General features: G+C 47.2%; 1 protein-coding gene across 14 annotated transcripts in view; it reads right to left on the bottom strand.

Moving 5' to 3' along the window:
- Nucleotides 1-13,933, bottom strand: part of LOC126535675 (uncharacterized) — a 364,982-nt gene that overhangs the window by 80,827 nt on the left and 270,222 nt on the right. For 12 of the 14 annotated variants that reach the window (XR_011895591.1, XR_011895592.1, XR_011895593.1 and 9 more), the window contains one exon: nt 2,955-2,984. The exons of the other annotated variants lie outside the window; for them this stretch is intronic. Coding sequence is in view for 9 of the 12 variants with exons in the window: in XM_050182488.3 (XP_050038445.1) it covers nt 2,955-2,984 (30 nt within the window). In the remaining 3 variants the exon portion in view is untranslated. The remainder of the gene's footprint in view (nt 1-2,954; nt 2,985-13,933) is intronic. 14 annotated transcript variants of the gene reach the window in all.

Below are 13,933 nucleotides of genomic sequence, written 5' to 3'. Positions count from 1 at the left end.
AAGCGTTCCACATACACAAATATGGCAGCAAGTGCGTAAGCACCCCTTCTGTATCGCTTTTTGCTGCAGAGATTCATTTTTTGGAAGCGACTGCTTACTGATTTGATTGTATGTTAGTATCCCTTGTCTTTTTCTAGTGTTTTTCTAGGTTTTTTCTCGTTTTCTTGTTTTTTCTGCGCCTGATTCCGTTGACTGCTGGCACGTTCGTTCATCGATGCGCAATGTCATTTTCCCCGATTGTATCACTCCCTTCCCCCTTCACTACTGCCTTTCCCCTTATATAAGGTATCCGTCTTCCATCAATAAAATTTAGTTGACAGTCAGCGCTTGCATCCCGTCCTTCATACTTTGTGGTTGCATGTGTTTGCGCTGCAACAATTTTTATGTCAAGTGTGCACCAACTCGCCCAGAAAGGAGCTGTAATGACTAGACACACACGGGTGCACTGTGAAACGCAGATCCTCAGTTTGGGGTGTCACACTTATTTTACTTGTTTAAGTACGTACAATACTTACCTACCATTATGGCCAGAAGATAGTCAAAATTTATAAGCATGGTTTTATTGGCCCTTGTCATGACTCGCTGCTACTTTCGGTCCGCCATTTTTCGGTTAGAATTTGCAGATTTTTCTATTAGAACCAAGTGAGCATGATATTTTGCACACCCCGACCTTAGCAGACATTGTTTAGGACGTGTTCGTGATACTTTCGCCTAATCTGCACACCTGCGATTTGAAGCTCTATATTAAAGAAAAAAAAAAGGTGCACAAATAACACGAGTTAATACGGTAATAAGATTATTTAAGAACTAATTACACCTCAAATAAATTTTTAATTAGACTTAGGAGAAATAATGGCACTATGACCATTAAAATATTTAGAGCCAATTGTGATGCCAAGATTTGTGGTGTCAGCAAAGTAATCTTAAATTCGAAATGATATCATATCAGACACAATTTGACGTCAATGACGGCTCACTGCTAAGTGTGCGCTTGTAAAAGGCTGCTAGAAAAAAGCTAATGCTTATCAAGAGGCCTAATGTGCCAACTTAATGTGAAATTACACAAGGAGGAACTCAAAATGACACGTGAAACATTCAGACATGATCATTGCCACTAACTTCTTGGGTAAAAATTTTCAGAATAAGTAGACAGTCAATGACCGATTTTTCCGACATGCCCGATAAAGAGGATGCCCTTCGCGGCACACCCACATACTCCGTCGAGCCAATGTAAACGACATCTGGAATTTCAGATGCCAGAACCTTTTCCTGTCCGATTTTCCTGACCTTTGTGTGACCACAGGTTTGAAACGGCGTTAATTGACCACCACTGCCGTTTCAATTACTTCACAGCCGAAAACCAACATTTTTGCACGCCAATCTGCTTGAAGCCGTAGCCACCACATCAACTTTAAGCCTAGCTGCTTTGAAGTTTGGTGCAAAGCTTCTCGTGATTTGATGCAGTGTTTTTCATTGAACGGACTCGCCACTGTAAACAATGGTGCCAACTCTGCTTCAGTGATGGCTTCGAAGTGTGGAAAGCACAGCAAGGGTCAATAAAGTTGGTCATAATGCCAGTTCCCAAGAGTCTGCTTTGCTGCAACATGGCAATGTTACACGGTCAAGCGGTGAAGCATAACAAGAGCTAAAGGGGGCCACCATTGCGAGACCCGTATGCCTTCCTTAATTATACACATGTGAACCCACTGTCGCTTGCCACATTACGAGCATCGATACAAGTGTACGGGCAGGCCTTCGGAGCCGTTCTGGATGCGCCTGTGTCAAGCCTTCGGGGGCAACAAAAGGCCCGCATTGAATTTTTCAGACTGCCCGATTTTTGTTTTCGCGGTACCTAGGGAGTCTGAAAAATTGAATGTTGGCTGTATTCTTGTGTGCAATAAAAGAAAATGCTCATAAGATGCTGCTTTCATTAGCCTACCTCTATTGACTGCATCCATTCTTACCTTACTTTTTTTCCAGGTTTAATGTTGTTCTGAGCAATTCCACTAAAAAAACTTTCTGTGCCAAGTCCCTCCCCCCATTCCCTCTTGAAAACCACCATAATTTCTTGATATGTATTAAATGATAGATTCTTTCCGAAAAGCTTTTGTTGTTTCAATAGCAGCAGTTTATCTGCTATTTTTTATTATCTGTTACTGTGCTCGACATTTCTTGGAGCAAAAGTCAACATGCTTTCGTTATCCTCCATGCGAGGCATACAAGGAAATCATAGAGGCTATGGCAGCAAAGTATTTCAGTTTTGCCCTGTTCATATGTGAGAGGCCACCAGAGGCTTCCTTGCAATTGGTCAGTACTAAGCAAGCTTAAGCTCTGAATACGATTCACTAAGCTTCACGGGTTTGGTCGTTTACCTAAGGAGAGAAAACATCAAAAAGACACGTCGTTCTCAGCATTAAAGGAGGGTGGCTGAGGTTGCAGCAGCTGCTTATTTCTGTTCCGTCATTTGTAAACCCTACGGGAGCCAGACTTTCACTGGGTTTTTTCCACCCATGCTCACAAAAGAATTTTCTGGGAAGCTGCCGCCATCTAGCAGACTAGCATTCAACCCAAAATGATGAAACGACTGCCACTTGTCTGTGGCACCGAGTAGATGAAAGAAAATCCCGGAACAAGCAAGTCTCATCCTTGGCACACAAGGGTAAATAAACTTTGAATGTAGAGAACAGACCTATTCAGTTGCTTTATATTTACGATAAACACATGTTCACACCTTAATATTAGGTGCAACGTGGCCTAGTTGCCTTCACACAAAAACAGCCAACCTAATGGTGTTCCACCCAGGTTTGGCTCATAGTGTATATGGCGTGCAGTTCTACCACAAAGCAGGCCATCAGGCAGGCAAGGAAAACAGTGACATGCCCAAGCAAGAAAGCAAGCAAGCATGCAAACAAGCAAGCAACCATGAGAACACTGAACCCAAGGTGAGTGGTTACCTTTTCAAGAAACTCTCCGTAGAGACTGGCCTACAAGCACAGAGAGGGTGAGAGGAGGAACAGTGTCTTAGTGCAACCCTAGAAGACCACTGGCACTACTCCACAGATGCACAAAGGCCTCAGCAAAGCACCCCAGTGCAGCAGTATCATTTCACCAGAGTTTCCCTTTAAACTGAACACAACACACAATGCCGCCTCTCCAACAAAATTTCATACAACAGTTTAAGTGGTGCTGCCATGAATACCTAGTGCTCCTATTTGGTAGAGTGGCTACAAGTAATTTGAAATGTACCCGTGATGGGGGCATTCAAGCTGTTGGGCCTCTGCATCACCACCTCCACTCTGATCTGCTGCCCGTAGCCAATAATCACTCATTTGCCAATGAGTGCCTCCTGCCATCGACAGGAGGCTATGTTCCCTCACTGTTGTTCAATAAGCTCTGCTGCTGGGCAACTGTTCAGTTGCCCAACAGCAAAGCTTATTTGCAGCACGAAACTGCAGGTGAAGACCTCTCCTCGCAACTTCTTCCCATAAACCGTAGCGTTTCGAGTGCTACCCGTCGTTTGTGTCCTGTGCACATCATGTTCATGCAATACAAACTGACCCAATTTTGTGTTCTAAGCAGCATTCTGGTGTTGGCAGGTGCCAATCGCACATGAAGACGACCGAACCTGCATTCAGAGTGTTGAAAGCACGAGGTTACCATAAAAAGTGTGATTGCAGTTTAGACAAAGACGCACTAAAGCGAAATCACATCGGTAACGAAGCCCAGGTTCATTAGTTGGTAGTGTGGCCAAACTGATGTTAGCACTAAGTACTCATCATCATCATCAGCCTATATTTTGTCCACTGCAGGGCGAAGGCCTCTCCCCGCGATCTCCAATTACCCCGGTCCTGCGACAGCAGATTCCAACTAGCACCCGCAAATTTCCCAATTTCGTTGCACCACCTAGTCTTCTGTCGTCCTCTACTGCGCTTCCACTTCTATTGGTACCCATTTTGTCACCCTAATGGTCTAACGGTTATCTACTCTACGCATTACATGAGCTGCCCAGCGCCATTTTCTTCTTTTCATGTCAATTAGAATGTCGTCTATACCCGTTTGCTCTCTGATCCAAATCACACTCTTTCTGTCTCTTGAAGTTATGCCTAGCATTATTCGTTCCATCGCTCTTGTGCAGTCCTTAACTTGTTCTCAAGCTTCTTTGTCAGTCTCCAAGTCTCTGCCCCATATGTCATCACCGGTAAAATGCAGATTGTATAACTTTCTTTTCAATGATAACGGTAAGCTTCAAGTCAGGAGCTGACGATGTCTGCCGTATTCGATGCAACCCATTTTTATTCTTCTGTGAATTTCCTTCTCATGGTCAGGGTTCCTTGTGATTAGCTGACCTAGGTAAACATACTCCTTCACAGACTCAGGAGGCTGACTGGCAACCCTGAATTCTTGTTCCCTTGCCTGACTATTCATTATCTTTGTCTTCTGCATATTAATCTTCAACCCCACTCTTATGCTCTCTCTGTTAAGGTCCTCCATCATTTGTTGCAACTCATCTGCAGTGTTGCTGAATAGAACAATGTCGTTGGCAAACCGAAGGTTGCCGAGATATTCGCCGTCGATCCTTACTCCTAAACCTTCCCAGTTTAATAACTTGAATATTTCTTCCAAGCACGCAGTGAATAGCATTGGAGAGATTGTGCCTCCTTGTCTGACTCCTTTCTTTATAGGTATCTTCCTACTTTTCTTGTGTAGAATTAAGGTGGCTGTGGAATCTCTGTAGATATATTTCAAGGTATTTACGTAAGCGGTCTGTACTCCTTGATTATGTAATGCCTCTATGACTGCTGGTATCTCTACTAAATCAAATGCTTTTTTGTAATCTATGAAAGCCATATTACGACTACGGCTACCCTTTCATTAATGCCGTAGAATTCGTCAATGTTGCCTGCTATGTCCTTATGGATTAATAATCCTACTCCGTATTGCTTCTTATCAGGGACACCTCTATGGCAGAGGACATGGCTGTTATTCAGCAACGTATGGCAAGGCCGATGATATTCCAAACAATGTCTGATAGTTCCTCGAACAGTACTGCTAAGCTAGCCTCACTCGATAGAGTTCGGCAATTAAAAGTTGACAGGGTCAGTTTCCATTGGTGGCCTGTCCGGACCCAAAGATTCTTAGCACCCTCTGCTGCGTTACAGGTCTGAGTGCCGCCTTGGACAGGTGCTCCGCAGCTGCTGGGGACAGAGGGCCGTGAGTTAATTGTAGATATCATTGGGGAGATTGTGGCCCGATACAGCACCAGGGAGGCCAATTCCTGTTCTGGTGAAAGAGTGTCTTTGTTCGAGCTTCCTAATTTGGTTGTACCATGATTAGTATAGTCCCATTCGCTCTTGGCACCTTTCGCCGGGGTCAGGCGCCACTCCAAGCCTGCAGATTTAGACTAATTAATAATACAGTAGAAACTTTGTTTCTGAAAAAAATTCATGAAAGAATGTGCTAATGGGAAATCATACGACACGAAGTCACTAACAAACTTGGCATACTCAACTACAGCCGACACCTACGCAACGTAAAACATTGCCCAAATCTTTGCAGGACAAGATGCTGATGCGTGGCTGACATGCTCAGCTAGTGGGGCCCAAGAGGGACATTGTGATTTTTGCGGCTTCTGCAAGCTCATGTTTGCACTCCTCGAATTCAGCCTGGTTGAGCAGCTTCGCTGGGAAGGGCACCTTGGCGGGAAGTTAAGATGTGCCTACTGATCAAGAATTGTTGTAGTAAGAGACCCTGACGTCAAGCTAGTGGAGCCCCGAGAGATCTGAGACACACTCTCTTGTTTTCCTATTTTCCTATCTCGTGTTTAAAGATGACGACGACGAGAAACTGAAATGAAATCGAGGTGGTGAACAATGCTGGAATACAATGCTGCCAAAACGAAATATGACACTTGCCTCACGCCACCTGGAGCAGGGAACAGCAGCGCGTTATCGCTAGGCATGTGCACATACCCGAATAGCATTGAATCGAATCAGATAGGGAACATCTGAATAATTAAATTCGCAAATTGAATACCTATATTAGACATATAGAATATTCCGTATATGCGGTGGAACACCCCGCGTAATCTGTGCTTTGTGTGCGCAGCCTTTTCGTGGTGCACGGGGTCAGTACAAGGTTCGTCAATCGGCAGGGCCAACTGAAGTGATAAGGATCGAGGGGTGAGGACAAAGGCAGTGCGTCTTTTGCAAAGCGCAGAAGTATGTGCAATTAGATGCCAGAAAGCATGCAGATTATATCAGATACACGTGCTCACACAATTCAGAGCTTTCCGTCTACATGCGAATTTAAGTGCACAGGCAAACCTGCAACACATGTCCGTGGACCGGCACACCACTTCAACAGCCATCAGTCCGGCCGTTAGACCCGATTGATGCTACTTCGACCATTGGACATCCATGACAAGTTTTGGTTTGGTGCTGAATTGACACAGATCTATCCAAAGCATTTGCACAATATTTGGAAAGCCGACAAACTGCCTCTAACAAAAGCGAGCGTACGGGACGGCACCAACGTTGTTCCTGGCCACCATCTTTGTGACACACCATAAGGTGGCCTCTCGCACCCGACACTGTTCGCAGATGAACATCACTTTTTTTTTTTTTTGCCTATTCGAGCAACCCCTCGCAAGACTAGCTTTAGATCAACAAAATGGGTGCGAAAGTGTCATGCTACTAGTGTGCTGACCGCCAGCCTGCAGATGTCTGTGCGGACGGCCAGTGGACACGGAGGGAAGGGGGTGATTGCCTCCTGCAAGCTTGCCATGGCTCTCCCGATTTCTGAATGTTTGACAGGTGGCAAATGACGCTGAACCCAACAATGAAAAGGCCCCTGCTCATTACTGTCGGCAGGACCATGGATCGACACAGGCTGACGGCAAGGGAAGTGGTGAGCGAGTGATGTGATGCGTGGCTCACACTTTCGTCTGTTGCACAGCCTGACCTTCATGAGCTGGCGATAACCCGCAAAACTCATCTGCCCCTAAAGCTAGGAAAACCCTTCTGTATTTTGGAGGAAAACAGAAAAGGAAAGCCTTGTATGCAAGAAAAGATTGCCCCGAAACAGAGGTCCACTATAAAACTGAATATCTCTTAAGAAATTTAGTACAAGTTCACTTCTTCAGCTTCAGAGAGCTTCGGATGGCATTTGATTAAATTCAACAGATGTTCTATTGAAAAAAAAAAATCCAGATCTTCATGTGTCCTAAGCTTCATGTACAGCTGAACTGTAATAGGGGGTGAGGTGTGTATTCTCTAAGCGTCCACCTAGTGGACATGCCCACTTCGTCTGATGCTGAAGTTCTGATTGGCTGGGCTGAGGTAGAAGTGGGCATGTCCACTAGGTGGACGCCTAAAGAATAACCCCCCAGTACTGACATACTAATTTGGTGTTCTCCTTAAGACTAAACCTCTCAACGGGAACACCAAATTACTGTCTCTGCTCGTCACAACGAAACCACGTACAACAGACTTTCGGATATAATGGACCACATTTCAACCTTAGTTTGCTCTACCTATTTTATTAATGCAACAAAGTTCACTTTGAAAGGGCTACAGCAGACAAAATTAGCTGCAATTTTTGTCAAAATCAGGCGTATGAAATGAACTTTTGCCGTGTCGACATGGCCTGACAACTGACTTGCGAGAGTCAGATGACCATTGCGGCTCAATGTCGCATGCACGAGGGACGAAGGAGGGACGGAAGAGGGCAGTCTCCTTTCACGCACGAGGCCCGGGGGTGGGGGGGGGGGAGGGGGGTTTCCACTCCAGCAGCTGCTGCTTACAGCGCCATTATCTTGAAAGTGATCTGCGATGTGGAAAAAGTGCACCCAGTGCCGGCAGTTTCGTATGTGCTGTGCTTTCAACATTTAGTCCACATTAAAGCGAGAAACAGCACGAAGGTCAATTCCCTCACTGCTGCTGCCACACTATCTTGCTTAATTCGTTATCGCAATCAATGCTTCACCTTTCGGGTGAAACTGAACTTTTTTGTTTTTTACTTTAGAAATTCATCACTCACTCTTTCCAACAAAGTTGTTTGACATCGTGAAGAAAGTTTTGGAAGTGAGGTATTTTGGATATTACGGACTCTGAATAAAACGGAAATTTTTTGTCAGATTATGAGGGTCCGTTGTAATGAGGGTCATATAATCTAATATATTGCTACGAAACAGCCGCCACAGTGTGGCTGCACTGAAGAGGAGGAAGACAACGTGGACCTGCTTGATATAGCGTCGCCATTTTGGCCTTCCGTTAGCTTCCTCTAAATAAATTGTATATAGCATTGGGCTACAGCTACACGTAACATGAATTTGGTGGAGGTGGACGTTCCCCGTACCCGTCATGGAGCTTCGCAACGGTCACAACGGCGACAGTGCAACTTCGGCTCCTGCTGGCGGCACTTCATCTACACAACCATCTCCGCCTTCAGCCCCGACCTACGTCGCCGTTTCCCCCCCTCGGGATCCTGATGTTTTCAAGGGCGTCGGCAGTCCTGATGTTCACGACTAGCTCCGCTTATATGAACGTGTCAGCACCAGTCACAGGTGGGATCCGACTATTATGCTTGCGAACGTTCCTTTCTGCCTCGACGGAGCTCCACTTGCATGGTTCCAGACTAACGAAGAGGAGATCTCAAGCTGGGATCTCTTCAAAGAGAAGCTCCGCGACCTTTTTGGCAGTCCGTTCGGTCGCCAAGTCAATGCCAAAAAAGCCTTTGCCACATGTGTACAGACGTCGACCGAGTCCTACGTGTCGTACATTCTCGACATCTTGGCCCTTTGTGCCAAGGCTGACCCGACCATGTCTGAGGATGACAAGGTTAGTCACGTCTTCAAAGGCATTGCTGACGACGCCTTCAATTTACTGGTGTTTACGAACGTCACCAGCACCGATGCGATCCTCAAGGAGTGCCGCCGTCTCGAGCATGCTAAAAGCCGCCGGGTATCCCAGCACATCACGTGACTTCCCAACACAGCTGCTACGTCATCCTGTTACGACCTCTTGCACCAGCCGTCACGATGTGACTACTTGACCCGCATCATTCGTCGTGAGGTCGAAGCGGCACAACCGGCGGCCCCTTCATTCCCACCACCTAATCATACTCCGGTGACAATCTCCTTGATACAGGCCGTCGTCCGTCAAGAGTTGTCAAACGTCGGCCTGCAATCCATTCGTTCCATACGCTCGGAACCTCTCTCTCCACGCATGTCCCCACCGCGCTCTTCTTACTCTTATGGACAGCACAACCCCTCCGAATGGCGAACCATGGACGACAAGCTGATCTGTTTTAACTGCCAATGCATTAGACATGTCGCTCGCCACTGCCGCAGCCGCTGGACTTCTTCGACGCGCTATTCTCCTGATTGCCACCCTCGCCCCTCTAGCGTATCCTTTTCCTTCGCCCCTTCTATGCCCGCTCCATCATCTGACCCTGCGACACCTTTCACACGACCCCGCTACTCCCGCTTGCCTTCTCCCTCCCGTCGTCAATCCCCATCACGCCGTGCTCCTTCTCAGACCTACTCGCCGCACCCCCGACCGGAAAACTAGACACTGCAGCTTCTGGAGGTTAAGCTGCAATGACGACATTGGCACGAAATCCTCGCTTCACATTACCCACGAACAGGAATCTTTTGGACGCTCTCGTCGACAATGTTCCTGCGTGCGCGTTAATTGACACCGGGGCGCATGTGTCCATTATGAGTGCTGCTCTTCGCCGTCGGCTCAAGAAAGTTTTGACGCCTGCCCCGCAGTGAGTTGTACAAAACGACGACGGAGGGACTGTCGCTATTGTTAGCATGTGCTCTTCCCGACTCACCATTGCTGAGAGATACACCGCCGTTCTCTTCACAGTCATCGAGCATTGCCCTCACGAACTCATTCTCGGTCTGGATTTCCTTGCCAATCATTCTGCCCTCATTGACTGTTCGGCCGGCTCACTTTGCCTTGACTTGCCTCTTCTTGCCGACCCTGTAGACCCGCCTCCAAGCCGTTTGAGCTGCATAGATTTTATTCGTTTACCGCCCCACTCTGTGACACATGTCGACTTGTTGTCCTCACCTGTACCTGACGGTAATTATGTGATCGCACCGAGTTCGGAAGTTACACTTACACGTGGCGTTACCGTGCCGCACACTGTGCTGACAATTACTGGCAACCGCACCTGCCTTCCCCTTGTCAGTTTCGTGCTAACCGCGCAAGTTCTGACTCAGGGAATTTCATTGGCTATTATTAGCGCTTTGCAGCATGATGAGATTGAGCCATTCAGTGGAAGATCGTCACAGCTCAGCCCATACCGTGACGTCATCGCACGGTACTGACGTTGAAATTGGGAAGATGGTTTCCTCTGACCTTACACCTGCTCAAGCTGAAGCTCTTTGCCACGTTCTTGAAGGCTATCGCGACATTTTTTACTTTGACAATCGACCCTTAGGTCAAACGTCCGTCGTGACCCATCGCATAAACACTGGCAATGCGAACCCTATTCAGCGACGTCCATACCGTGTTTCTGCGTCCGAATGAGCTGTTATCAGACAGGAATTCAAAAAGATGCTTGCAAAGGACATTATCGAGCCTTCCTGTAGTCCCTGGGCTTCTCCCGTCGTACTTGTCAAAAAGAAGGATGGAACGTGGCGTTTTTGTGTAGATTATCGCCACCTGAACAAAATCACAAAGAAGGATGTGCCCCTTTGCCCCGTATTGATGACGCTCTAGACTGCCTGTACGGTGCCACCTATCTGCCAGGTCCGGCTACAGGCAGATATCCGTCGACGACATGGACCGAGAGAAGACTGCATTTGTTACCCCTGACGGCCTTTATCAGTTCAAGGTGATGCCTTTTGGTCTCTGTAACGCGCCCGCCACCTTCGAACGAATCATGGACTCTTTGCTTCAGGTGTTCAAGTGGTTCACCTGTTTGTGCTATCTGGACGACGTCATCATTTATTCGCCCACTTTTGACACGCATCTAGACCGTCTTTCAGCTATTCTTGATGTGTTCCACCGTGCCAGTCTCCAGCTGAACTCGTCAAAATGTCACTTCGCTCGCCGCCAAATCACCGTCCTCGGACACCTCGTGGACGCCCGAGGCATCAGACCTGATCCGGACAAAATTCGCGGCGTTACAAACTTTCCTGTTCCTGTTCCGAAGGCTACAAGGACGTTCGTAGTTTCGTATGGCTGTGCTCTTATTTCTGACGCTTTGTGAAGGATTTTGCGACCATCGCACGTCCCCTTACCAACCTCTTGAAGAAAGACACCACATTTTTTGGGGGACCTGACCATGCCGCATCTTTTTCGCAGCTCACTACTCTCCTTACCACGCCTCCAATTTTCGCCCACTCTGACCCGTCTGCCTCAACGGACGTTCGAACTGATGCCAGTGGTCACGGCATAGGAGCAGTGTTAGCACAAGGCCAGCGTGGACATGATCGTGTTATAGCCTATGCCAGCCGACTTCTATCACCCGCCGAGCGCAATTATTCAATCACAGAGCGTGAGTGCCTCGCTCTTGTGTGGGCTGTTGCGAAGTTTCGTCCCTACTTGTACGGACGCCCCTTCTGTGTCATCACTGATCACCATGCACTCTGCTGGCTATCCTCGCTAAAGGACCCCACGGGACGACTCACTCGCTGGACGTTACGCCTGTAAGAATATACCTTCTCCGTTGTATATAAGACGGGACGCTTCCACCAGGATGCCGCACCAGGATGCACCAGGATGCCGAGAGGAGGAAGACGACTTGGACCCGCTTGATATAGCGTCGCCATTTTGGCCTTCCGTTAGCTTCCTCTAGAGAAATTGTATATAGCATTGCGCTACAGCTACACGTAACAATATAAACCCAAGGGTGGACATATTACACAGGTACTATATCACTGCCAGGAAAGTACAAAGTAAATGGAAGAGAGAAGACACGAAAAATTGAAAGTAAGAGAGAAAGACAAAGATTGGGGAGGACAGGAAAAGCTAACTACCGATTTCCCCCGGGCGGGTCAGCCCGGGCTGTCTGCATGAAGCAGAGGCCAAAGGGGCGTGTTGCCTCTGCTGAGGGGCCATAAACGTCCAAGCACTTAGCATTGGCTAAACCTCTGCGATCCCCTTTTCCCCAAACACGGCGAAGCTGCACACAGTTAGACGTGCGAGGGTCCAACTCAAGTGTGCTCTGGTACATGGTGTCACAACACACCAAACATCTGCTGATGCAGATGCCCCTGCGGGGAATCAATGTAGAATGGCAACCAAAATTTCAAGCCTTCATTTTCGTTGTCGAGGTGGTTCCTCTACTTTGCCACAAAGCCACTGCGAACGCAGTGACTTTGGTCACAGACTCCTAGAGAATGGGGATGTCGTGTTGCATGCTGTCACGGGAAGCTGGCGCTTGATCAGGGTGTCTACCAAGTTGACATTTCCGAATTCACTGAGTTTTCTAGGTTTTCCCTGAGTGCCTTTGCAAAATTCCCTGAATGATGCAGAACTACGTTTTATGTCAAGACGGGCTGAAACCATATCGCCCGATGCTCTCGCTCTCTAGTAAGCATATGACAAAATTTGAAGAAGAAAAATGCCTTAATCCAATTTGAATACTAAGGAGTAGTGTTTATGTTATGGAAAAAAAGAATAAAACGGAGGGGTTAGTAAATGCACAGCAAATAAAATGTCTTTGAAAAACATTGCAAATAGAGTCGGACATTTTCAAATACAAATAAAAAGGAGATGCATACAGAAGCATATATTTTCGAACATGAAATATTTCTATCAACTGATAGCAAGCTCAGTGGTACGAGGCCCGAACTGTCGCAATTGAGATTCTCTCATAACAGCCCGTAAGTCAACCTCAACTGCCCTGACATACTCTCAGCCCGTGCATGACGCCTTAGTGTTGCGTTTCAGTGCTTTAAAAAGTTTATTTTGGTTTGGATGAGGGACACCTGCATCTCGGCATCAGCCAACACTTCGTTTTTCTGAGCTCAGCATGCTTCCTTTCCTGTTCATTCCCCAATGCGTAGGTCATTTCTGTTCCTGTCCTCCTTCCACCACTCGTTTGCCCCACGGACCATTTGAAGCATCTTCTTGGTCAGTTGCACAGTCCAAGCCCGTTTTTTCGACTCCCTAGGGGCCGCGAAAATGTCCGAAAAATCGGCCAGTTGGAAAAAACAAATGCGTGTCATTTACTGCCCTTAAGGGCTCAATCCGCCACAGGCACATTCGAAAACGCTCTGAAGGGCTGTCTGTGCACGTATTAGGCATACTGACGCTCGCACTACGGCAGGAAATACCGGGTGCACGCGTGTATAATTAGGGCATACATACTGTGTCATGTGGCTATAGCCCCTTCCCAGGCTTGTTATGCTTCACTGCAATACTTTTGTGTATGCTTCCCCAAGTAACATTTCTGTACAGAGGCGAAGCTGACTTTTGGGAACCGGCATTATACAACGCACCATGCTTTCCAACCTTCTAAGCCAATCGCGAGGACCACAAAGGTGGAGTCCATGCCATTGCTGACAACCGCGAATTCTCTCAATAAAAACATGGCACCCAATGGCACCCAATACAGTACGAGTGGAACCCACGATGATAATAGCAGAGAGAATAGTCTAGAGGAATTCGAAATCCCACAAGTAACGCCGGAAGAAGTAAGGAAAGCCTTGGGAGCTATGCAAAGGGGGAAGGCAGCTGGGGAGGATCAGGTAACAGCAGATTTGTTGAAGGACGGTGGGCAGATTGTTCTAGAAAAACTGGCCACCCTGTATACACAATGCCTCATGACCTCGAGCGTACCGGAATCTTGGAAGAACGCTAACATAATCCTAATCCATAAGAAAGGGGACGCCAAAGACTTGAAAAATTATAGACCGATCAGCTTACTGTCCGTTGCCTACAAAGTATTTACTAAGGTAATTGCAAATAGA

This window comes from Dermacentor andersoni, chromosome 7, assembly GCF_023375885.2.
Source record: "Dermacentor andersoni chromosome 7, qqDerAnde1_hic_scaffold, whole genome shotgun sequence".
Taxonomy (NCBI): domain Eukaryota; kingdom Metazoa; phylum Arthropoda; class Arachnida; order Ixodida; family Ixodidae; genus Dermacentor; species Dermacentor andersoni.
The sequence above is the reverse complement of the archived record's forward strand: the minus strand, read 5'-3'. Positions and strand labels throughout refer to the sequence as shown.